The following is a 25227-nucleotide window of genomic DNA, read 5'->3' as shown; positions in this document are numbered from 1 at the left end:
TGATATACCTAGGTGTTAATTTAAATACTTTAAAGTAGACATAGTTTGTGTGGTAATTAAACGCTGTTACCCCCCCCCCCCCCCGCCCTCTCTGTCTCTTGGGGGATAGACAGTTTACGACTAAGGTGTTTCTCTTACTATTTAATAGAATAAATAATAGTTACCAGACCCAGTATTTGGTATTAATTAATTACCAGCAACAAATACACCCCCATCGAGCATCCCGATATTACAGTTTGTATGAATTAGATTTTTGTTAACAATAATTTTGGTGTCCAGATCTGGCGAATGCACCACTAGCGCGCTTGTTACTCACGAAGTCACGAAGTACGGCGTGCAGCGCTTGCGGAGCGCGAGGTTGGCATAGGACCGGATTGCGTAATAAAGTACAAGCTAATATAATTAGTGATTTTACAGTACATATGGTGCTACTTTACCGCCCTCTAGTGCGGTAACTAGCACAATAAACAATAAGTGCCTATGTCGAAAATTTAAAAAGCCATATGTACTGCGTTGTACAACACACGTGCGAAAAGGTAATTAGCAACTCGCGTCGATTTAAAACTCTCCCGTGTTTCAATTTATCGCTACTCGTTGCGAATTTTCTACTTTTCGCACTTATATCATAAATATCATAATATAGGTACTATTACATACAAAATCACTAAAGGCCCCAGTACATAATGGGCCAGCGCCGGCCACTCCAAGGGACGCAGCCATGCGGTAGAATGAGATAGCAATATCACTTGCGCCCTCTAATGCATAAATGCGTCCCTTGGACTGGCCGGCGCTGGCCCATTGTGTACAGGGGCCTTAATAGTATTGGCTTGTATTTTATTATGCAATAGGCCCCAGGTTACAGTTATTGTTAACAGCAGTTTTGTACGACAGGTGGATTTTTAGATTGCGTCAAGGAAAATGAAATGTTTGGCGATATTTAAATAAAATTGTATTTCGTAGAAAACTTTAATTTACTTACATTTAAATTATAACTATGAAAATAACATTTGATTGAAAGCTGAATGCGACATTAGAAACTATTATTTTGTTTAAGTATGTACTTACTTTTGCCTGATAGGTAGTGAGCATCAGGGCCGAAGTGGCCTACACGTCTGGTATGGTAATATGCATTGGTTAACCCTTTTCCAGTCATAGTACGATATATCGATCACATACGCGCCGCTAGAATTTCAACTTTACCATTCCGATTTAAGATTCAAATTAGATTGCACTTTCGGGAAATTTGACTTGTCTTCAAATGAACCATTAAAGCTGGATTAATTGGAATATACATATTAGGATTAATCGGGAAAACCTTGTAGATTGGTGTGGCCTGGAAAAGGGTTAAACTCAGTACCTACACGCTCATCCAACTATAGGAAGACCCCAGTTATGATGTACATCATAGTGTAACAATCCATGGTCTTCTCTTCCCAGAGTGACACAAGCCTACGTCACAATAACATGGCCGCTATATATAGCGCTATCGCATAGTATCATATAGCGCTGTCGCATGATGACGTAGGCTTGTGTCAGTCAGGTGACCTAGAAAAGACGGGAAGAGTGTACCAGGCGGAGTATATTATCATACCATGATGTACATTTAAGCAATAACATATCGCAGCGGAACGAATATCACTCGTGCGATAAATCAGTTAACGATAGAACGAATCGGCAAGTGTGACAGACTAGTTTGTATATATTTAAGCCTTTATAAGGCAGAGGGAATATATTTCCCACCTGGTTTTGAACTTTATTTCATAGTGATAGGATTCAATTTTGCATAATTCCTGACACCCTTATGCCTTATAAAGGGTTAACTTGGCTTGGATTTAAAATTGTATTTAAGGCCTAGCAGGCGAGTTTGGTCACTAGGAAGCTAGTAAAACAAAGTTCCTTTTACGGTTGGATAGCCTCTTTCAATGGATGATGGCTAGAGCATCAAAAGCGATGGAGATAAGTCCATCATGTTTTGGTTTTACTTGTAATGGAAATAGGTTGCTAGGCTTTAATATTAGGATTGATTACAACCTCAGGCACTTCTCCCAGTAGGCGTTCATGGCGTTGTAGCGATGAAGATTGACCCCCGCCAAGCTGTGGGCCTCGTCGGGGTATGACTGAAAAAACATATCACGTGAACAATCAATAATAAAAACTTCATTCAATGGGGTACATCTGTGTCAATATTTTTATGCTAATAAGTAAAGGTGTAGCGAACTAGCGAATTTTGATACAATGGAGAAAAGAATGTTGGGGTAAATACCTAACATAATAAGAAGAAAATCGCATAATCTGACAGATGGATTTTTACCCGAGTTTGAAGTTAAGCGACTCACATAGGGGCGCTATACATGACCGTTCGGTTCAACTCAGTCTCAAAGACTCAACATTAGAGATGCGCAAAGCAAAACGCTTCACTGAGGAAAAGATTGATATGAAATCTTTCGCTCGCGGTGATATGTATAACTCATTTCGCTTAGTGGATCTGTAAGCTATATTGTTCACGAGTGAGTAGAGATAGATGTCAATCAATCAGATACATACAGCCATAAGTGGGACCAATATGGAGAATTCACGCGATACGATCCCGCCATGTTTTCCCAACACCCTCCGAATTCTTCCGAACCGCTCCGAAAACTATTCGCATCGTCTCACTCGCTCGTCACGCTCGGCCGGCGCATTCGGATCATGAGTGGGAAAGAGCGAGCAAAGAACACTGAGATAGATGAGTTACTGACCGAAATGAGCGAGTTGAATCTGCACTGAGTTGAAGAGCAAGTTCAGTCAAATGTTACAGTTCATTTAAATCACTCACTTGTGAACGACACATGTCTATAGTTCGTTTTTTTAGAAATAAGGTAAACAATCTTGATGTGTCTTTTAATTGAAAAACACATTTTAAAAATAAGTTACGACAAATATGTAACAATTATGAATCTAATACGATCATTTATATTCTTCTGCTTTCATAAGTAATAGTTTTTGATTTTTAAAAAGCGTTTTTCAATTAAAAGACATGTCAAGATCGCGTACCTTCTTGCAAGTTCTTTCTAATGCTAAAAAAAACGAATAATACTCACCATCTGATCGAAGTCGATGTCGAGCTGCTGCAGCGCGCGCATGAGCTTGGCGGCGTTCTGGAAGTGCACGTTGTCGTCGGCGTTGCCGTGCATCAGCAGCAGGCTCTTGCCGCGCAGCTGCTCGGCCAGGAGCGTCACGTCGCCCGCCTGGTAGCCCGCCAGGTTGTCTTCGGCCGTCGGCAGGCCCATGTAGCGCTCAGTGTACATGGTATCTGGAATCATTTAAATGTTAGCTACAACTGCTGCGTTTGCCACATCTATCCAAAGTATCTTCATTTTAAAATTAGATGTAAAGTGTAGTTAATTTGATGAGCGTTAACTGAGCTTTGCGTGTTAACAGCAATACGCTCAGCGCGGTAAAAGTTGACTCAGGTTTTACAAATACTGGCCTGTATATAAAGTCACGCTCTGTCTCCGATAGTATGCTTAAAAATATTGAATGTAAGTTTTATATTTTTTGCGATATGAGTAAGCGGCATGTTTACGCCAAGGTATTACAGAAATCACCTGAGGCAGTGCGCAATTTATCATAATCATAATGTATAGTATTATTTATCGCAGTGAGGTTAGCACTACTGACCAAGTGACCACCAATACGGTAATCGATAAATGTTTTAGCAGGGGTCGTTTTTACGAAATCTACCAACTTTATTTGGCGTCGTATCATTGGCACAGAGATTCAGTAGGCAGGGTTTTGTGTTGACACACTGTAATAGATCGCAAAAGGAGAAATGGAGATAAGCGTGAGCGTGGCTACCGTTGGCTGTGGGTCCATTATGGTACTTTGGTATGGGTACTTTAGTTAGTAGTATCAAAGACATATGTAACTTCGTATAAGATGAATAAAGTCTAAGGAAAAAAACGTGCCTCGGAAATCAAGAAAAAGTCATTCTCGGATAGATGCCGCACACACCTTTGGCCTATGCTCGGCTAGATGGCGTGACGACACCGTTTCATATTTAACAATTTTAACACATAGATATCAGTGAATTAACATGGATCAAAATGATATAAAATAATAAAGTATCCATTTTCTTGATAATTTAATATGTTTTCATTTTGAGGTTTAGTCGTGTGTCGATAGATGGCAGTAAATTTATTGTGACTACAAAATTTACTATGACAGGACCCCTCTATACTATCTATCCTTTTTGCTAGTATTAACGTACTGTAATAGAGCCAGGAGGTGACAGGCGCGGTGGAGATACCGCACGCGAACTCGTGGTTGTCGTCGTGGATCAGACTGAGCAGCGTGGCGTACCCGCCGTAGCTGTGGCCCCAGATGCCCACGCGTTCGGGGTCGATGAACTGATACCGAGCTAGCACCTCTCTGCAATGTTACATTAGCTTTAGATGAAGCCTAGAACCTGCCTACGCTGGATTTCGAATCCTGGTAAGACATTTATTTGTGTTATGAGTAAAAGTACTTGTTGCTGCATATTAGTTTCATTTTCTATTCAGGGGCCCCGTAGACAACATGCCAATCGCTAACGCTCCGTAGCGAACGAAACGCAACTGTCACTGTCACACTAATATGGAAGAGTGATAGAGAGACGAAGCTTTTCGTTGTCGAAGCGATAGCGATTGTAACCTTGGCTAGGCCGGCAGGTCAGATGCAACTTTTAAGGAAAAATTGTGATCAAGTTAGAGCAATATTATGTAACGCATTAATTATTAGATATGTTGTCCAGCGAGCCTTAAACGGTCGAGCTTTAACCGTCATCGTCGTCGACATTTTAATCTAAGACGACATTATTCTTGAGTTAAAGAGTAAAAATGCAGCCACCAACCAACATTTAGATGTTCTCTAAAGGTGATACTGATAGGCATAAGAATTTAAGAAATCACTTATTGTTAGAGCGATTTAGACAGCTTATCTAATACAACAGAAATTGTAGGTCAGCTATTATAAACGCATTAAGTACATTGAATACCTTCGGTAGTACCATTCTTGATTTATATGCACGTTGTTATCGTTACACTGAGGAACGAATAGTTATATTGAGACAAAGGCTGCTTACGATTCCATGCTTGTTCAAGGTCGAGTAAAGGTTATTGTTTTAAATACCGTAACCAAATCTGATCTTGCTTATAGATTAGGAATACGAGGTTATTTTTATTCACATCATTACTTATATCCAATTTTATTGAATACATTTTTTTTAATCGTCTGCAGCTGCGTCTTGGTTTAAATTGTGTAGTTTTTAAATAGGAACTAAGTTTACCTGAGGATGACGAAATGGTCCTCGATCTCAACGGTGCCAAGCGCGTTGTTGAGCGAGTACAGGATGTCCTGTCCCCTTAGGCCGGAGCCGCGACCGTCCGCCATCATGTAGATTGTGTTGCGGTTTGTGGTCAGGTACGTGTGGTACCCTGTATGAAATCAACCGAAAATCAATACCCTCCGCCATACAAATGAAAAATCCAAAATTTGCCTTTGAAAGTTAAACCTATAGTGTAGGAAATAGAGTTGATTTTGCGTTGATGTAAAATTAAACGAAACAAAGCAAAAGCAACTCTGTACCAATTGAATAGCTTTTAAATTTCATCCAACTGAAAAGGTACTATAGGTCTTGGGCTTTAGGAAGATACACGTCATAAGCCGGCAGTACAAATCTGCCTTTTCGAGAGTTCGCAAAATTTTTATGTATGGAAAGTTTCATAGTAAAGAGCCGGGGCGCGCCGGCTGACGTTGATCAGTCTGTCAAATGTGGTTGGTGCAACTGGCCCTGAATATTTTATCATCGTTTTATTCAGTACTTGGTATCTAGATAGATAACATCCAGTACACAAAGTTACGAAACTCCACGCATATATGGTGGTGGTACTAGTGCTCGACATGCTAATGCCCAATACTTAGATGACACCCTGCTGTCACCTCTATTGACAATGACTTAAGTTTCAAGGTGACATATACTGGGACCACGTCGAGCACCTGTACCACCACCTTACCTGTTCTTCTTAGAATGATAACCAAAAATGATATGAAATTACTGATGAATGTTGATGATGATGAATGACGACGATGATGATGAATGATGATGATGAAGATGAAGATGATGAATGATGATGAATGACGATGATGATGAATGATGATGAATGGTGATGATGATGATGATCAATGATGATGATGATGATGATTATGATGATGATGAATGATTCATGAATGAATGATGTTGATGATAATTTGATGATGAATGACTTACCGACAGTGAAGGTATCGTAGACGGTGTTCGTATTAGGGCCGGAATACACGTAGAACACGCAAGGGTACTTGGTGTCAACGTCATTGACGTCAAGTCCGGGGGGGAGGAACAGCCTCACGGGTGCCGGGAACCCGTTCTGCAGCGGCACGGTCGTGATGATGCTCTGCGGGCGGTCCCTGCCGAGGAGGTTGAAACGGACTTGCTGGTTGTCCTCCCAAGTCTCAAGGACAGCACCGGTCTATGACAAAACATGGAAAAAATGGGTATATTATAATACTATACCAATTAGTCGTACCTAGCTATGAAAATATGTACTTGCTATACCCTCTATAGGGTGCCATGTGATTTACTGTAACAACTATGTACCATGGTTCGCAATAAACGATTTCTGATTTCTGAGTCGTTTTACGGATATTTTTTTCTGGCAATGTTTTTATATCCGACTAAAGGGAAACTCTTCCTAAAATCATTATAAGCTCTCATCCTCAGGTAGACGAAGTACGCAGCGACTACTACTCTATTTCTGTTCTACTGCGACCAGCAACTGATCATCAAGAACGCGTACAGATTGGTCGAGAGTCGACATGCGTGCAAAGTTAAAACGGCCGTTTTTTGTTTTTTGTTCATAGATCGACGAATCCAGCAACATAAAAACTAGTTCGATGTATTCAAAAGGTACTTAAATACAAAATACAGTACGCCCCCCTTTTTTAAATATCTTTCGTTAATAAATTTATATAATCACGATTATTTAGCAGTGGCGCTAGTGTGCACATTGATGGGCAGTTATTGATGTAAGTGACGGAGGGCTTCTAAGGCACTGAACAGTTGATGGTTATGAACCCACCCGCCTACTGATGACGGTGGTAGAAGCCAACGTGTACTTGTGACTCACAGACTATAAGACTAGGCATAGTAGCACTACCCCCTCTGCCACAAATATACGGTAGTTTTATTCCATTTTCGAGTCAAAGTTTCGAGTTTGTGTGACGCCCGTGTCTTTGAACGGACCAATCACGGCACGGGACTCGCTCTCCTAGTCCCCCGCACCCTAGTATTTTTGGCAGCATCGGCTTCATGATATAATTGCTCTAAACTCCGTCTAGAGAATTCCTAGTCCATGTCGTGACTCACCCTCGGGTTGATGATGTAGACGGCGGCGGGCTCGTCGGGCGAGGAGCAGGTGATGGTCATGTAGGCGCCCTGGCGGCTGGCGGTGGCGGAGGCCCAGGCGCACGGGCCGCCGTCCGGCAGCACGAGCGCGCAGCTCAGGCAACGCGCCTGCGCGCCCACCGCGTGCACCTGCGACCGCCACGGCGAGTCCGTCACCGTGCGAGTGAAGTAACTACGGAAATAATTATAGTGTTACGTTGTGAGAACTATCCTAGTGTACAATTTCTTTATAAAGGGATGCTGTTAAGCAATAATGTGTCAACCGACATTAATTTTTCAATAGGATGTCAACTCAAAAATTGACGCTTTAAGTTGACATTTTATTTCAAGATGGATGTGGGATGACTCATTTTTGCTAAACACCATCCAGGACAAACGGAAACACTATCAACGTTCAAATTAGAGAATAAAAAGTTGGCAGCGAGTAAAAAGCTTAAGAATTGGTTCAACTGTCAGTGAGCAGAACTGGTAACAAACTTGAAATATGGCTCAAATGTTGCCATCTGCCTGCACGAGAAAAACGAGAATATAGATAGTTGGTACAGGTACCAGTGATCCTTATACTCACTAAGAGAGCGTAGACTCATCCATTCCAACAAAGTTGTTCACAGTGAAAGCACCAGGCGTGATGGAGCTCGACACAATCTCGCCATTGATACGCATGCTGACATAAAGATGCTGCCAGATGTTGCCGTCAGCCTGCTCGATAGACGAGCGAGGAGCTACACTTCTGACGAGACTATAGATATGTAGTTATGTACAGGTACCATTGTTCCTTATACTCACTAAGAGAGCGTAGACTCATCCATTCCAACAAAGTTGTTCACAGTGAAAGCGCCAGGCGTGATGGAGCTCGACACTATCTCGCCATTGATACGCATGCTGACATAAAGGTGCTGCCAGATGTTTCCGTCCGCCTGCTCGAGGGACCAGCGAGGAGCTATACTTCTGACTAGACTATAGGTAGTTGGTACAGACACCATTGATCCTTATACTCACTAAGAGAGCGTAGACTCATCCATTCCAACAAAGCTGTTCACAGTGAAAGCGCCAGGCGTGATCGAGCTCGACACAATCTCGCCATTGATACGCATGCTGACATAAAGATGCTGCCAGATGTTTCCGTCCGCCTGCTCGAGGGACAAGCGTGGAGATACACTTCTGACGAAAATACAGATATTTGGTAGAGGTACCATTGTTCCTTATACTCACTAAGAGAGCGTAGATTCATCCATTCCAACAAAGCTGTTCACAGTGAAAGCGCCAGGCGTGATCGAGCTCGACACAATCTCGCCATTGATACGCATGCTGACATAAAGGTGCTGCCAGATGTTTCCGTCCGCCTGCTCGAGGGACAAGCGTGGAGATACACTTCTGACGAAAATACAGATATTTGGTAGAGGTACCATTGTTCCTTATACTCACTAAGAGAGCGTAGATTCATCCATTCCAACAAAGCTGTTCACAGTGAAAGCGCCAGGCGTGATCGAGCTCGACACAATCTCGCCATTGATACGCATGCTGACATAAAGATGCTGCCAGATGTTGCCGTCAGCCTGCTCGAGGGACCAACGGGTGGACACGTAGAAGTCTCCGGCGGCGCTGAAGCGCGGTAAGGCGATGGGCACCCAACCGTTGGGCTGCTGGCGGTGCTCTTCTTCCTATAAAAAAGTTAAGGTTACTATATTTTCCGAAAACTGGTTTCTGGATTTGGGGATAACGAAATGTTGAAATCGGGAAAGATGGAAATTTTCATGAATCTGAGGGTGGTATTCCAATGTCCAATGTGTGGTGCTTCTGACATTTTGCTTGATGAGAGAATGACGCGCAAGGACATTGGACAGGTGTGCAAGGTGCAGTGACGCAAGGACATTGGTATTCCACCTGTCCAATTTCCAGGGCGGTCCCTAAGATATTAGGAAAATTATAAAACAATCATCTATATTACTGGTTACTTTTTAATATATTCGATATTTAAGCAACCTTCACATTGGAAGCGGATCTATACACCGCTCCAGTGAGCGAGAAAGAAATAGCTATGTACGTGCATAGCGCTGTCTCGCACACTTAAAAGTCTTAAAACATAAGACTGTGCATTATAATTTATTTTAAAATGACATCACTGCATCAAAATGTGGGTCACATGAGGATAACAGAATCTATCTAATTATTTTAGATGGCTTTTGTCTATGATTATTTAATGAATATTTTAATTAATAGAAACCCGTTATTCTCACACAACGACTTCTTAATTAAAATTGCCATTCAGTATGCAAATATCTAAATGACATTTATTATTTTAAAAAATATATATACATACAAGACATATACCTGCAGTGGTACTACTAAACGAAATTATTAATAACTAACTTAAATCTAAAATAGGCCCCTGAGGCATTATTAAAATAATGCGGCCATAAGATAAAAAAAGTCATTAAAATTGTACCTAAAAGTAACTATATGTAGATATCAATGTGTATGCAATTCTGCATACGGGTTGAAATATGTTGGGTAATTTACATGCATTTAGGTTTAGGTCGACAAACAAGTATAGTGCCAGTAGGTAAGTACATACATAAATTAGTGAGAGAATAAGGTTTTATATTTTGCCTGTTTGTTAGCATTGTTAATTACTGTTGGGGATCCCAAATGACTAGATTCTTTTTCCTCGTATCTTTACTATCAAGAAATAAATTAGTTTTGTGGAATATCAACGACAAAAAATAATAATTGGTCACTTTGAATATTATTGGTACCTATTGTATTGTGTGCATCTAAGTGTGGCATTACAGATACGTACAGTAATTAAATAACCACGTTACCATATAGGGCAAACCTTGGCTATTCGGTGATACTTGGTTATCCGGTGATAATCAGTTTTAATGTGTTTTATCCGCATTACCTGGTAATTATATTACTTGAAACCATATTACACCACATTAGTCACATCCATGGTATCTCTTAAACATTGTTTTAAGCAATAAAATTACCGGGTAACTTGGCCAAAAGACAATAAAACTGACTATCACCGAATAACTACGTATCACCGAATGGCCAAGGTTTGCCCTACATACTATTAACTGTACTTATAGAAAAGTGGATACTTATGTTAGGGCTCCGACTGTACTTACAAGTCGATTAAACTAACTGAATAGTTCATTGTTTATGGAAGATTTTACAATAAATAGGTAGAGTACGCTCATTCGTCAATACCTTAGTCTGCGATAAACAACATCTTTCAGTAGGTATAGTGAGGTGGTACTAAAGTAAAACCAATTACAAAAATCTGCTCTGATCACAGTGTCTTATGAAGCAGAAGCTCTGCCTCTTGATAAACTAGCAGTGGGCAGCAATTTATCGTGACAGACGCATCCAACCATCTGTCAACTTTATAGTCATAAGATAAGCCTGTCTGTAGGTAGCCTACTTACGGGACAAAGTCCAGTCTACACATTGCAGAACCTTGGCACTGTCTGTCTCCTGTTAAAGTTAAACCATGACAATGCCACCGAGGATGTGGTGGTTCAGTGGTAGAATGGACACTGCCAGCCGAATATCAACTCTATCGTGCATACTTACGGGACAAAGTCCAGTCTGCACATTGCAGAACCGTAACACGGTATAGTTTTGTCTCCTGTTCAGCCAATGGGCGGCAATCTCATACGCCGTGGGCCACACGACGCCACCGAGGATATGGTCTTCTGTTACGGCTTCGGGCGCGGCTAGGGTTTGCCATTCCCATACGCCGTCCTGCACTAGGCGTTCTAGGTTGATCACGCGCAGGTTCACTGTGGGATTAGTGTCGCCCACCTGGAAGAGAGTTTAGAATGTAGGTTTGGAAAATGCAAACTATAAGGCCAGACTGTATCCTGAAACTTCGCGAAGAGGGCACCACTTCTGTAAAATCCGTTACGACTAACGGGCAATTTCACTTGATAGCAACATGATAACAATAATCCAATAAAAAAAAAGTCAAGTCTTCACAAATTATTAATAAATATTTTGTTAATTAACAGGGCGATATACAACTCTGTATGAGACCTACATTAATTCAAGAGGAAGGTTTGAATGTAATAATTAATAACGATTTTGAGTAGTTCAAATATAACGATGATGGGCGGTTCATCAGTGTACTATGCCAGTGTAGAATAAAGTGCCAACTATTATAAAACAGGGAAGCCAATGGGAATTTGCTTCTCCGAATACACTCTGTAACTGGTCTGAAGTTTGTCTGGAAGAGATCCCATTTATCAGACCACTTGTTGTTTACCTCTACATTTTCTTTCTGTATTACATATTTTCTTCTATTGTGTTGTATTTGTATTTTAACTACTAGCTATTTACTGAACCAGTTCTTTTCACTTACTTTAGGGTACTTAAGATCGAAAAGTTCCGGATATAAGTCGTCGGGGTCGGTCTTGTCGACGTAGTAGTAGTAGGAGTAGGATTCGACCTCCGTGTCGTTGTAACTAGCGAACGCCAGGTACGTGCCCGTGGGGTTGAACCACGTGGCTTGGCCCGTGTACATCACGTCCTCTGAAATGGAAATTATTGTTTTAACTTTTTCGCCGTCACGTCAAAGGAGTAATTAAGTGTCATCAACGCCAAGCCACAAATTATACCTACAATAGGCACCTATTTAAACAACCCGTATAACATAACAAATCGTGGCGTGTGGGGCACGAAATGTACTGACTTTATATCAAGTCAATGGCGGCGAAAAGGTCATATTCATCACGAACCTTGACAGTTTTCCGGCAAGTGCATTTTGTGCACGGGGTTCGTGTTTCGGATGGGAGTAGAAAGTTGTGCACTCCGCCCGGGCACATGACAGGTTCATTTCGCTTCCTAGAACCATGTGCGTGAATATACATTGTAGATACGTTTTGACAAGTACTTACGAAGACTGTCTAATCGAGTGGACATATGAATCCTGTGGTAGGTACTAGGTAGGTACTTTCACGCACGCCCCGACATACATACCACAATCTTTTATATGAAAGCAAATAGGACGAATGATCCATGAATAATATAAATAAATAAGATAATCATTCTGAGTTACATTCACCGCTGAGCTACGGTCGTAGCGCTACGTCGTACGCCGATAACACGGGTTTCCCCGTATGTACCTAGCGGAAATGCTCCGTAGAGGAAAAACGACGTGTCGTGATTAGCGCTGAATGGATTAAAAATATTAAAATACCACTCGGCGCGATTTATGATGAAATAGCAACGATATGATGATGAATGAAATAGTAACGATATGAGACGTTCCACGGCAAAAGGTACCCTATGGCGGTTGGCGCTTACGCTATTATTAACCTCGCTCTAATATTATTGCGGCCATAAGGTACCTTTTGCCGTGAAACGTCACATATCGGTACTCTTCCCCCTTTTTAACACCTACCTTCATAAACCCAGTCAGCGTGGCCGTTATATATGACACCAGGGATACCGTCGTCGGTGAGCTGTATGGCCTCGGTCGAGTTCTCGGGCAGGTAGTACACATTGTTGTCCAAAACGTACGCCAAAGAGTGGCCGCCGCCAAAAATACAGAGTTGGAGACGCTGGTGGTCGGCGACGTACGTCACCTCCCTGTGATTTAAAAAAGGCGTTAAAAATGCGCAATGAATTGAGTCGCTTAACTTCAAACTCGGGTAAATCCATCTGTCAGATTATGCGATTTTGGCATTAGGAAAAGGTAATAGAGTAAATATTTGTTGAGAGGGTCGAATGGATTTACCCGAGTTTAAAGTTAAGTGACACAATTCAAAGAAGTAAGAGCAAAAGTACGCACTTTAGTGCTTTTAAGAGGGGCGTAAAGCCAGTAAATTAGAAGGGAACAAAAGATATGGCTTTCAGTGTGAAACTTCTGACGGAAGATGTGGCCATCGCACGGGTTTTTTTACGTTTTAGTAAGGTTTTGGTTAGAGTATGTCTTTTCAAGTAGGTATGTATTATCTATTTTCCGTGTTTTTTTTTTCATGGCATTTGCCTTTGTACTGGCGTGTAACTTTCAATTCAAAAAAGTACAATTAATCGTTAGCCCCCTCTTAATTTAAGCACCATCCTCAATTTCTTCCTGCTATGCCTTAAGGTTAACTATTTTATGACATCATTATGAATTTGGACGCCTCATCATCGTGAAGTGTCGTGCCCATGGCGCCAAATATAAATACATATTAAATGTTCGATAGTACTGTATTGTCAATAGGTACCTAGGTCTGTATGTATACTGGAAACTTACTGTGTGGCAATATGGTAGAGAGCAAACCTCGCCGTGGTTGAATATCTGTACACCTAAAACAACGGTAACACATCATATAAAGACACATTTATTAAAGGAAAGTATGAAATGATTTATAGTTTCCATTTAACCGAAGTCAGGCGTGGCGCACTCCGCGATTTCGTCTCTTTGCTACAGGTAGCTAACATCCGTTCGACCCCAATTTTGGGGTTTGCCATAAGCCGCGCGTGGCGCTGTCGCCACCTAGCGGCCATATCTGTGCTGATCGTGACAGACGCGTTTTGTTAGAGAGTGGGTCTTCTGTACCTAGTCCTATTATTTATTCTGTGCCGAAGTCCAATATCTTATTCAGTACTTTATGGCTAAATTCCGTAAGTCCTACTTCTGAGAACAATTTATCAAGAGTAGGTATTTTTATAGAAAATGTTTATTACATGCCTATCTATCCGAATCCAGTAAATATTCTTATCAAATTATTACTTGTCAATTATCTAACATAAGGTAGATAAAATACAATATATATACCGCTATGTGTATATAGTATACAGCTATAGGTAGGTATGTAACTGAGTTGTTCACTAATAGCGTGACTGGCATGGGGAAATTTTAGTATAAACACAATAGCAGTAGAAATGGGTCACTTTCTTCAGCAATTTCCGTATACAAAGCGTATTTTTATTGCCAGTAGGTACATTGTACATGTAAAGCAGTAGGTATTACTTACTTGTTCAACTTGACTCGGTGCCAAAATATATTCTCTATCAGCTGACAAAATAGGGTTGGATGTATTCAGGAATGCCTGTTCAAAAAAATAGAATTTAACAGGTAAGTAGGTAGTTATATAATATATTACTATCTGTTGCCTTTAGCGGGATTCGAACTCTTAACTTTAAGTTGGGAAAATGATTACTGCCCGGGCATGATATTTGGATTTTCGGTTGCAGATCAAAAGGCTAGAGGCAAATATAAAATATATCACATTAAAATACAAGTCAGTATAAGTGCTTAAAAAGGTACAGTAAACAAATAACTACAAAATACCTATACTTTATATTGTACTTAAGACATACCATGAGTTCGCCAGACACGAGCACACTGCTTTCTTGAATTGAGGCATCGTAAACATAAATACCGGCTTCGCCAGGAATTACATAAGTGAACTCAGTATCTGAAAAAAAAGTAAGTATATGCTAAGCGCGCCTGACGAGTAAGAATTATAACGCCTACAAAAACTGAATAGCAATAAATACCCGAAATCCAAGTGCCTGTGAATCCCCGTTGAGTGAAGTCTCCCCGTAGCCACTCTTCCATTGTGATGGGAAACTGGGCCGAGGCCACCGACAGGAGTGCCACCATGTAGCACCACGATACCAGACCCTTGAGAACGGTAATACAAGGTCATATTTAGGAACTAATCAAAGCATGGCACCATTTAGAGTATGTATAGACAGGTTTTTAAGAGTGGTAAAATACAGCCATGAACCAAAAAGATAGGCGCCAAGATATCTAAATTCTAAAATAATGGAAATACTACTCACCATGGTGTTGGTCAAAATAACACCACTTTAATTAAAACAGCAGCGGCCGACGGTCCTAATCCGCCAGCACGACTACTTTCAACTTTATCGCCAAGAATTACAACTCTTATCCCATTGATAAGAAAAATATCTAAAGATATTGATAATTTAAATAATTGCGGCGATTATCCTCGTTGTAAAATATTGGATATCAGGCTTCGATAACAAATGTAGATCATTATGTATTTATATATCTGTAGGTAAGATAGGTACGATAAACTATCTCGGAGGGTCACTATGGAGTAGAGTGCAACATGACTCCACTAAATTAAATCTGTTAGTTTCTTTTTCCATGCATCCCCTGTAAAAGTCAGCAGCAGAAGTTGCTATACGGGCGGTGTTCTAAAGTACCTTGACACGCTCTTATTCTCTTAACAACAAAGCAGAGTCAAGATCTTGAACACCTCGCCCGCTTAGCAGCTTCTGCTGCTGGCTGTACCTACCTTGTCAAATCAGTAAAATGTTTGATAGTAACCAAATCAAATTGTCAAGCATTTCTCTTTGGCCCTATTTTTGAATGGTAGAGATGTAGAAAATGCCCAAAGGTATTAAATGCGCTTGTTGTATTTTTAAGTGCAATAAAATTTAAAACAAATTATTAATCGTGAACTTTTGGCAACTAGAGTTACCACATAACCTAACAGCGCCATCTATATTAGCTCTCAAATTCAAAGCACGAACTTCTCACACCTAATACAATCAATGAATCTGTGGATAATGTTTATTTCCGGGTGCATAAAAAAATCTGTAAGTACATAGGATTCCATGAGGTATAAAATAAAACAGGACGTAAAATGTAATATTGTTTATTGAACATCAAACAATGGAAGTTTTAGGAAAACATTTCTGTACGGGTAGCACACAATTCCCTAAGTTTTCATTCTAAGTCTATTATAGGCGGACAGTGGATAATAAATTCACAATTCATATAGATCCACTTCCTTATATTTAGTAACGACGGCTAGCTCCTGAGGCATACAATCTTAGTTATCCATTGTAAGCTCCTCAATGGCTGAATAAGTTTAATATCCAGCGCCATGTCTGTCGAAGTCATATTCTGATTGTTCATTATAATCTTCCATGTCATTATATGTCAAGCATAATTGTATTTCGGAGTCTCATTTGAGCGTAGCGTTTCAATAGCTACTGAATGACCAACGGTCTATTCGAGGCGAGGCAACTTTCGACGACGCCACCAAGTGGCTATATGTTGGCGCTGTTGGCAGGGCATATCAGCGACGTAGTCTCTATCCCTCCACGGCGTCCCGAGAATGTCCCCTCTCAGTTATCGAACGCGATCAGCGACGACCAATTAAATCATAGGATTCCATCCAAGCGTGCCTTTCTATAACATTTTGTAGAAAATAAAATCAAAGGTCTCTCTCATGACAATCTTGTCTCTGTTGTACCTACATTTAACTTACAATAAACCAGAACTTAGTTGTTCCTCTAACAATAGTTATTAAAGTAAAAGATAGGTCTTCAAAATGAATTAGTGAAACCTGGAAAGAAAGATCGCTAGAGCGACAGATTAGTCGAGATGAGCATGAAGTGTTTTGTATTTAAGAAATGATAGTTGTTGGTGTGAGATCGTGACGTGACGTGAAGACGAGTGTGTGGTTGGTGTGAGTGTGTGTGTATATGTATGTGTGTGGTGTAAGATGGATGAGCGAGTATGGGACGGACCATGCTAGTGGCGGCGGTGGGTGCGACGCAGCTCCTGCATGCGGCGCTCATGCTCGGCCATGTGTTGGCGCCGCTGCTCCTCTTTTATGGCGATCTGAAAACGAATAAGATTTTTATAAAAAAAATATGTTTTATACATGCTCTTCTTACATTTCTTCATTCTTACATACACGATTTTCTAGCCGCTCGTGAAGCTCATTCAAATAATGGAAAGTCTAATTTAGCCCCTTAGTCACAACACTAATTTTAGAAATAGGCAGGGTTAACTGCCAGTAGAAAAAAGTGCCTTTAGTAATAGTAATAGTGTTTAGTTATGGCAGGTGGGCCAAAAGGTTGACGGATTGGTGGCCGCTTTCAGATGAAAGAAGCGCCTGGCGTCCGTTAGCTCGTTGGGTGGATGACATTCGGAAAATTGCGGGGCACTTTTGGATGAGACTAGCCTAGGACTGGGATAAGTGGCGTACACGAAGAGAGGCCTATGCTCAGCAGTGGGCGACTGAAGGCTAGAATGATGATGATGAATGATGTTTAGTTACGAATGTTATGATGTTACTAAATATTTAAAAATTACCATTTCAGCAGATAGCGGCAACCAATATATGCATGGAGTGGATTTGGTCTTCCTGAATAGATCATCCAATAGCTTAGCTGGAGCTTCTTCCTCTTTCTTCTTGAATTTCTTTGCTGTAAAATACACAATATTCATATTACATACAAGCATAATAAAATACCACATAGTGCCATAATATCACACTTTTAACCTATGATATTATAATTATTGGGTACCTGGTCGTTTTACCAAATTAAAAACTGTAGGAACCTACTTAAAGTTGGGATTTGGTCATGCATGTAGCCTTTAGCAACACGTGTTATATTTATGACAAAAATTGACCGCCAAAGCCACTGGCGCGCGTGGCTACAGCTTGGAGTCCAATATAACCTTCATGCAAACAAAGTCGATTATGACGCGCCGCACACGATAGGCTAGGCGTGGCATTAAAAAGGTTGGGAGTTTGGGTTGAGTCACTTCTATGTCCATTTCACGTAAAATCACCACACGCTCCAATTTAAAATAAATTATTACTAATTATCCAGGATACTTTGTTGAATTATGTGGACATAGTAGTATTCTTTAGTTAAAACAAGAAAGTTTATCCAAAAAGTTGTAGCTCTAGGATTTACCTGGCTCTGGGCTTCTCTCAGGCGTGCGGTGTCGTCGCTTGTCCAGAATACGCTCGTCTCTTTTAGGTCTCTCTTTGTCCTTGTCTTTCTCATTCTTGCCGAAGTCCCACTCTCGCACTGCAGCCGCCTTCCGCTCCCATGGTTTCTCCTGGAAGATTGAATTTTAAATGAACTTTTTTTTTCTAAATAAATGGAGACTTGTCCAAATATTTCTTTATTTGCCAAAGAAGACTTACTGTATTGCTATAATCACAAAAAAAAACTTATAATGAATATTAGTGGGCTTATAAATCATAGCTAACTGTTTAAATCGTCATACCTACATACACCTACCTTCTCCTAGGGCTACCAATAATTATATGTACCATTTTTTTTTTCTCTACTTTTATCTGCCATCGGCTTTCTTAGCCATAATCAGATTGTATGTATCTATACATTTCTTTTTCAAGGTGGTGATCCATTAACCACCATTCCTTTTATGTGAAGAGAGAGGGTGGATTATTCTCTCTGGTCTAGTTCCAAGATCTGCCACCTTTTGAGTCTTGTGATGTTATCGGTGTCGTTTAATAGGTCTCGGGCAAGGGCGTGCCCGAGACCTATTAAATTATATGTACCATAAAAAAAAAATTGTGATTTACATACTTATCCAATATATTTGCCACTGTTAGAATCAGAATTTTAATACTTATAAATATTATAATCCACAGACTTGAACTAACATAGTTTTAAAATATAAAATATTTTATTAAAAGATAAATATACATACTATACATATATTTTATTAAAAGATAAATATACATACTCGTTCTCTTTTCATATCTTGCTCCCGCAGCCAATCCTCTACAGTGCCAGGTATAGTAGTTGCCTGTGCATTGTCTGTATCTTCATTCGCCTTAGCTTTATCAAATGCCTCCTGAGAGGAAAAGTCCACTTGTAGGGTCTTTGGATTAGACACAGGCCAAGTAACTCCATGTAAGGCATGCCTGGTCTCAACTGCTTGACTGTAACAAAAATAATATAAAAACATAAGTACAGTGAAACCTGGTTAATTGGAACCTGCATAAATGGAAAACCTCAACAATTGCAACCAAAAGTCCGGTCCCGGTCCCTTGAGACCAAAAGGCCTCTATAATTGAAATTTTGGAACCTCTATAATTGCAATTTAGATTTTAGTGCTTTTCGTAATTTTGCCTCTATAATTGACCACATCGCAACTTAAGACCTCTATAATTGAGACTGTGCAAAAAAATCCGCTATTTTTGCTCTTGTTTTTACCTCTATTATTGAAACGAGTCTTGCTTATTACCTCTATAATTGAAATAATGTAGTTGTAGACAGCAGAAACAATATTTTAATAGCAATGGTCATTTTATTTATGTCTCCATCCAGAATTTAATTTAGTTATTGGGTATCTATCACAGCCTGTAGTAGGTGAAATAGTTTTGATCAATAAAAAACAAAGTATGCTTTCTACATTCTAATAAAACTTTCTTCAACAATTCAAGGGAATTGTTTAAACCCAAATGATAAGAAAATAAAGTGGTAATTAATGTAGTATAAAAGTGCAAGTATAGACAGAAGCAATATATAGACCAGAAACCCAGAACGTAAGCGTGTAAATCTACTTTAAATGGTTATTTGCACCTCCATAAAAGAAATTTGTCAGAACGCAACCTCTATTAATGAAAACCTCTATAATTGACACAACGATTTTTTGAACCTCGTTAATTGACACGACCTGCTTAAATGAAAAACCTGGTTAATTGACAAAAACTGGCCGGTCCCTTGAGATTGCAATTATCCAGGTTCCACTGTATATTCTTTACATACAGAAAGAAAACACTTTAATATGTTACATGGGTAGGGCAGAGCAAGGTCACGGATGTTGTAAAACGCGTAGCAAATTTGAAATGGGAATGGGCGGGTCATATAGCAAGAAAGACCGACTCGTGGAGTAAACGACTACTCGAGTGGCGACCATGGGGGGAAGAGCGTCCCCAAAGTAGACCCAAGATGCGTTGGGACGACGACATCAAAAGGAAAAGGACTGCGGGGAAGAAGTGGCTTCAGGTTGCAAAAGACCATGACTAATGGCGTAAAATGAAGGAGGCCTACACCCGAAGGGTAGAAAAAGGCTAAAGAGAGAGAGAGAGAGATGGGTAGATACTTACTCTTCAGTTTCATATTTAACAAAGCATCTTGACTTGATTCTGTCAATCCAAAAACCATCTTCTGAAATTCTTCCTGTCCGTTGTAGCAAGTTCTTTAGTTGAGGCAATGTGAATGGCCGTACAAGGTTGGTGATATACAGAATACATGACTGCTTATTCCTGGGTGGACTTGGTGGTCGAGCAATAATGCTATCATCTTTAACAATTGATATTCTTCTGTTCGCTGACAAGGGTTCTCTGAATTTTAAGTTTTCAGGTTCCCTTTCTTCATATTCCTTTTTATGGTGCTCGAGGTGATCAGTATTGTCTATGACAATCTTGGGTAAAACAGGTCTCTCAACTTTGTCATTGGATTGAACTCGTCTGTGTTGTTTCTTTTCTTCAATGACCTCTTCAAATTCAACAGGTTTCACATCAGGAATAATATCTTTCAATACATCAGTAGAGATAGTTATTGACTTCTGGGTAGTGAGTTTACTGGATCTGGAGCCCCATCTCCTTTTGCGACTCACAACAATAGGAGCTGCTTGGCCATTTTGTATAGGTTCTTCATGTGACTGTGTTGAATCAGACCGTTCAAGATCTCTATTATTTCTCTCCGTGCTGTGCTCTACTCTCCTCTCCTTTACTGGTTCTGGAGAGGCAGACTGTCTTTGCTTCTTTTCTACATTTTCAGAGCTATCTACAACACCATTGTCATTAGTAGCTTTAGAACTCTCATTTTGAGAGGACTCCGCTTCCTCAGTTTTACTATTATTACTGCTATCTTCACTTTTACTTACCTCATGCTGACTCGGCGTCTCCTCCTTTTCTTGGGATCCATCAGATTGCTCCTGTGTCTCAGTCTTTTCAGCTTTGCTTTCTGTTGACTGTGTTGTAACATTTCTTTCATCAGCTTTTTCCGGTTCATGCAAAGACTGTGATTTTTCTTTTGATTCATTTTTAGGTGAACTATCCTTATCATCACATTGTTTACTGTCTTCCGACTGGTTTCCTTTGATTTCAGCCTGTGGTGATGCAACTGTTGTATCAGCATCAGAAGTCTTCCCTTCAATATCAGATTCTTTAGAATGTGTGTCTGTTTGTGACTGTCCACATGGGGTAGGATATTCTGACTCAATCACTTTATCTTCACTAGTAGTGGACATGGGCGTTTCATCAGGAACAGTATCACCTGCAGCTCCACTACTCTGAGAAATTTTAAGACTTTTAGGTTCTGAAGGCGTCTCTGAATCAGCTTCATCGCCTTGGCTATCTTGGTTCTTCTCAGACTCATCTTTGGACTCGCGCGCAGAGCGCTTGGAACGATGCTTACTCTTCCTGCGGTCCTCGACACCCTCGACACTCGGTGTATCGCTGGAACTAGTAGCACGGGAGTGCTTCCTTCGACTGCGCGGTGATCTGTCCACTCGCTCGGGCGTCGAGGGAGGGCGAGTTAGACATATTTTTAATTTTTGTATCTCTCCCGTGTCGCTGGGCACCTCTGCTGCTTTTACATGCCACACTTCATTTGCATCTTCTGGTGAAACTTCTTTTTCTTTAGTAGGAGTCTGAGGTGGCTTTTGTTCCTGCTCAACGGGAGTCGCTTCTGCTTCTCGAACTGGGCTGGTCTCGTCAGCGGATTCTTCGGAAGAAGTAGACTGTTTACGTCGTCTAGATGTTCTGGTCTTCTTTGCCTTTTCCGTTGTTTTTTTCTCGGGAGAAGGCTTTGCTTTTTTGGTAGCTGTACGCTCACTTTTACGACGCATCGTACCAAAAACAGTATCCTTTATATACTAAAAATATTTTACTATTATTGTATTACAATATTGAAATATACTGATATAAATACCGGTGCCTAAAACACTTTAAATTCACTAATTAACAACTTCAAACAGTCTCACGATGTCGCTCCTTCTAAACGAATGGCCGCCACCGGAAATGCACGCATACGCCATCTTGTTGCATGTCTATGGTTGGATCATGGTTGGATAGTGATTAAAATGTTGCCAGCACTGCGCATCCTAGAAAACCATAAACAATTACTAATCCGATTTTTTTTTCTAAAGCAAGCGCAGTAAAAAAACGTCGAGCAACCACCGAGCAACAAATTTAATGACTTAATGACGTTCGAGTTCTGTCAAATGGATAGAATCGAACCTCATAAAAGTGAATGATATATTTTCTCTTCTATTATTTTTGCATTTCAGTGAAATGTGACTAATACTGATCACAATTGTCGAGGTACCTAACTTTTATTTTTGCTTGATGTAATATATGCCACACGTGAAACTGAATATTCATTTCGTTAGAACGTATAGAATTCATGGTACATATTTGTTTCAGATACTATGGGCCTTTTATGTGATTCTAGTGACTCGGCACGCTATTTACGCGCGTTCAGACACTGGCAGTGCTTGTAGAATGATAACGACTTATCTTTAGCGCTCATAATTTGCATTCGAAGATGGGTAACCAAAATAGTTGCTGTTGTTACCGGAGCCCTTCGCCGATCCGGAAGGATGTCGTGAAGCTGGAGGACTACCTGCCGGAGGGGGAGGTCAGTTCTAATAACATCCAGCACATCAGCGAGCGCGAGCCGGATGACGGCGATATCGACCCTTCGCAAGATCCTATAGCCAAAACCATCTTCATGGAAAGGTCTAAGGCGTCTATAGAGAACGGCATCACCAGAAAGCGCAGCCAGCACCAGATTGCGGACAACAAACTCAAAAAAAGTAGTTCTTGCTCTACCATCTATTTAGATGATAGTACTGTGTCACAACCTAATTTGAAGAATACTGTGAAGTGTGTAGCCTTGGCCATCTATTACCATATCAAGAATCGAACATCTGAACGTAGACACGACATTTTTGATGAGAAACTACACCCACTCAGCAAGGAAGGGGTGAGTGATGACTATGATAAATATAATCCTGAGCACAAACAGATATATAAGTTTGTAAGAACCTTATTTAATGCAGCACAACTAACAGCGGAATGCGCCATCATCACACTGGTCTACTTGGAGCGCCTCCTCATCTGTGCTGAATTAGATATTGCACCATCTAATTGGAAAAGAATAGTTTTAGGAGCCATATTGTTGGCCAGTAAGGTGTGGGATGACCAGGCTGTCTGGAATGTAGATTACTGCCAAATTCTAAAAGACATAACTGTAGAAGATATGAATGAATTGGAGAGGCAGTTTTTAGAAATGCTACAGTTCAATATTAATGTTCCATCTAGTGTGTATGCTAAATACTATTTTGATCTGCGCACACTTGCCGAGGCGAATGACCTCGCTTTTCCCAGTGAACCATTGAGTAAGGAGAGAGCACAGAAATTAGAAGCTATGTCACGAGTCATGGAAGATAAAATATCTGCTGAAATTGCCAAGAATGGCATAAAGAAATGGTCAAGCTTAGACAATGTCAATTCAGGTGCTGGTGTGAGGAGAAGTGTGGCCATATTGTCTTAAATCAGTAGTCATGAGCCAAAACCTTTCAAAAAAGTAAAGCAACCACTTTGGAGTATGTATTTGTGTATTTTGTATGAATATATTCAAATTATATTTCGAAATTTTGCACAAGATTCATAATTTGAACTGTAGCCTTCATTTTGCTAAGTTGACCAGAAACAGGTCTCGATCATATTTTTAAGATCTGACTTAAGGCAAATTATTAGTTCAGTGTTTATGAGACATTTTTTTGTGGAAAGCCAATTAATAGCTGTGACTGCGTGTGGCAGTCGTACCCTATAATCCTTATGTAATATTGTATTGATGTTAGTCATGAAAATGAAAGACTTACAAGCGGTCCAATAATTGTTTTTAATACAACATAACTCTTAATTCTTACAATATTTTATTATAATTTATTAATGTTTTATCATAATACATTTTATGTTTACCTTATCATATATTGGCTTCCAATTAATTTTATTCTTAGTCCATTAGAAGCACTATTTATAAATATAGGTTGCTTCCTAAACTATGCTACTTAGTAATAAATAATTAGATTTTATTAGGTAGTGCATCTGCATTTGACTGAAATGAAATAAATCTTGTGATTGTGGAATGAATGTTGTAGTCGACAGCTGTGCTTTTGTAATTATTTTACATTGTAACAATGCATTTAGAAATTCAAGCTAGTTCATAAACAAAAATATGCCAAATTGTTATTTTGTATATCAAATTATATTGACAGACATACATTTTATTTCAATAGTTATGAATTAATAGAAGTTTGTATTCAAATTAAATGTTATTCCATTATTAGTATACAAATCAATTGCTGTATTATAATTTCACACAACCAATACTTTATGTATCTCTTAAATAACTAAGCGAAAATAAACATTTTATATGAGACTTTTAATTGACCTCTTATTTTAATTTCTCATTCATTAACCATATATTGTCATCATCAAGGGGTCATCTATTAATTACACGTTTGGGAGGTGGGAGGGGGGTCAAGAAAATGAGACATGTTGTGACAAGGGGGAGTCACAATCTTAGTGACGTCATTTCTTCATCTGTAACTGAAAATTGATTAGACTTTTATTTGCTGTAATTTTCTTTTCTAATTGCAGATTTCATTTAAAACAAAAATATCAAGTGACGTCATACCAGAGGGGTAGGGAGCTAGGAGGGTTTCCTAAATATGGCCGGGTGTGACAAGGCTCTCCTTGTCACATCCAGAAGGGGTCAAAAATCTTAATATTTGTTTGTTCGACGTAATTTATGGATGACCCCCAAGATGAATATCGAATATTCTACCCAACAATTTTATTGGCCTTTTAAAATAGTCTTTGACTCCTTTTGAAACCTATTTTAAAATTTCATATGAAAGGCCAAACTTCACAGTTGATCCCATTGTTATCTGGTACGCTGGAATAGGCCTTAGGGGGTAAGAATAATATCAATAA

At 39.9% G+C, this 25227-nt stretch overlaps 2 protein-coding genes across 2 annotated transcripts; one reads left to right on the top strand and one right to left on the bottom strand.

The window, feature by feature from the left end:
• Nucleotides 1-1850: 1850 nt before the first annotated feature.
• On the bottom strand, nucleotides 1851-22259 carry LOC134663611 (uncharacterized). Its single transcript, XM_063520030.1, has 21 exons — nucleotides 20323-22259; nucleotides 18954-19152; nucleotides 18152-18299; nucleotides 17541-17653; nucleotides 16997-17063; nucleotides 16385-16426; nucleotides 15245-15267; nucleotides 14957-15083; nucleotides 14777-14874; nucleotides 14431-14505; nucleotides 13707-13759; nucleotides 12867-13054; nucleotides 11826-11995; nucleotides 11039-11269; nucleotides 8885-9120; nucleotides 7421-7631; nucleotides 6287-6524; nucleotides 5306-5453; nucleotides 4250-4410; nucleotides 3081-3292; nucleotides 1851-2117 (listed from the first exon to the last, which is right to left on the bottom strand). The coding sequence occupies exons 1-21, from the start codon at nucleotides 22068-22070 to the stop codon at nucleotides 2025-2027; spliced, it is 4581 nt and encodes a 1526-aa protein (XP_063376100.1). The 5' UTR covers nucleotides 22071-22259; the 3' UTR covers nucleotides 1851-2024.
• A 155-nt stretch (nucleotides 22260-22414) lies between these two features.
• LOC134663605 (cyclin-Y-like protein 1) lies at nucleotides 22415-24681 on the top strand. The gene is made up of 2 exons (XM_063520022.1): nucleotides 22415-22545; nucleotides 22648-24681. Exon 2 carries the CDS (start codon nucleotides 22769-22771, stop codon nucleotides 23777-23779), a length of 1011 nt encoding a protein of 336 aa, XP_063376092.1. The 5' UTR covers nucleotides 22415-22545; nucleotides 22648-22768; the 3' UTR covers nucleotides 23780-24681.
• Nucleotides 24682-25227: the final 546 nt, after the last annotated feature.

The sequence above is a fragment of the Cydia fagiglandana genome, chromosome 4 (genome assembly GCF_963556715.1).
Source record: "Cydia fagiglandana chromosome 4, ilCydFagi1.1, whole genome shotgun sequence".
NCBI classification, from domain to species: Eukaryota; Metazoa; Arthropoda; class Insecta; order Lepidoptera; family Tortricidae; genus Cydia; species Cydia fagiglandana.
The sequence above is the reverse complement of the archived record's forward strand: the minus strand, read 5'-3'. Positions and strand labels throughout refer to the sequence as shown.

Bases quoted from the DNA above. Each gene is read 5' to 3' on its own strand.
- LOC134663605 (XM_063520022.1), top strand. From the start codon at position 22,769: ATGGGTAACCAAAATAGTTGCTGTTGTTACCGGAGCCCTTCGCCGATC.
- LOC134663611 (XM_063520030.1), bottom strand. From the start codon at position 22,070: ATGCGTCGTAAAAGTGAGCGTACAGCTACCAAAAAAGCAAAGCCTTCT. The intron at 17,654-18,151 runs GTAAATCCTAGA...TGTATTTTACAG, and splicing joins TGAGAGAAGCCCAGAGCCAG to CAAAGAAATTCAAGAAGAAA. The intron at 7,632-8,884 runs GTGAGTATAAGG...TTATTTCCGTAG, and splicing joins GATGAATCTACGCTCTCTTA to TTACTTCACTCGCACGGTGA.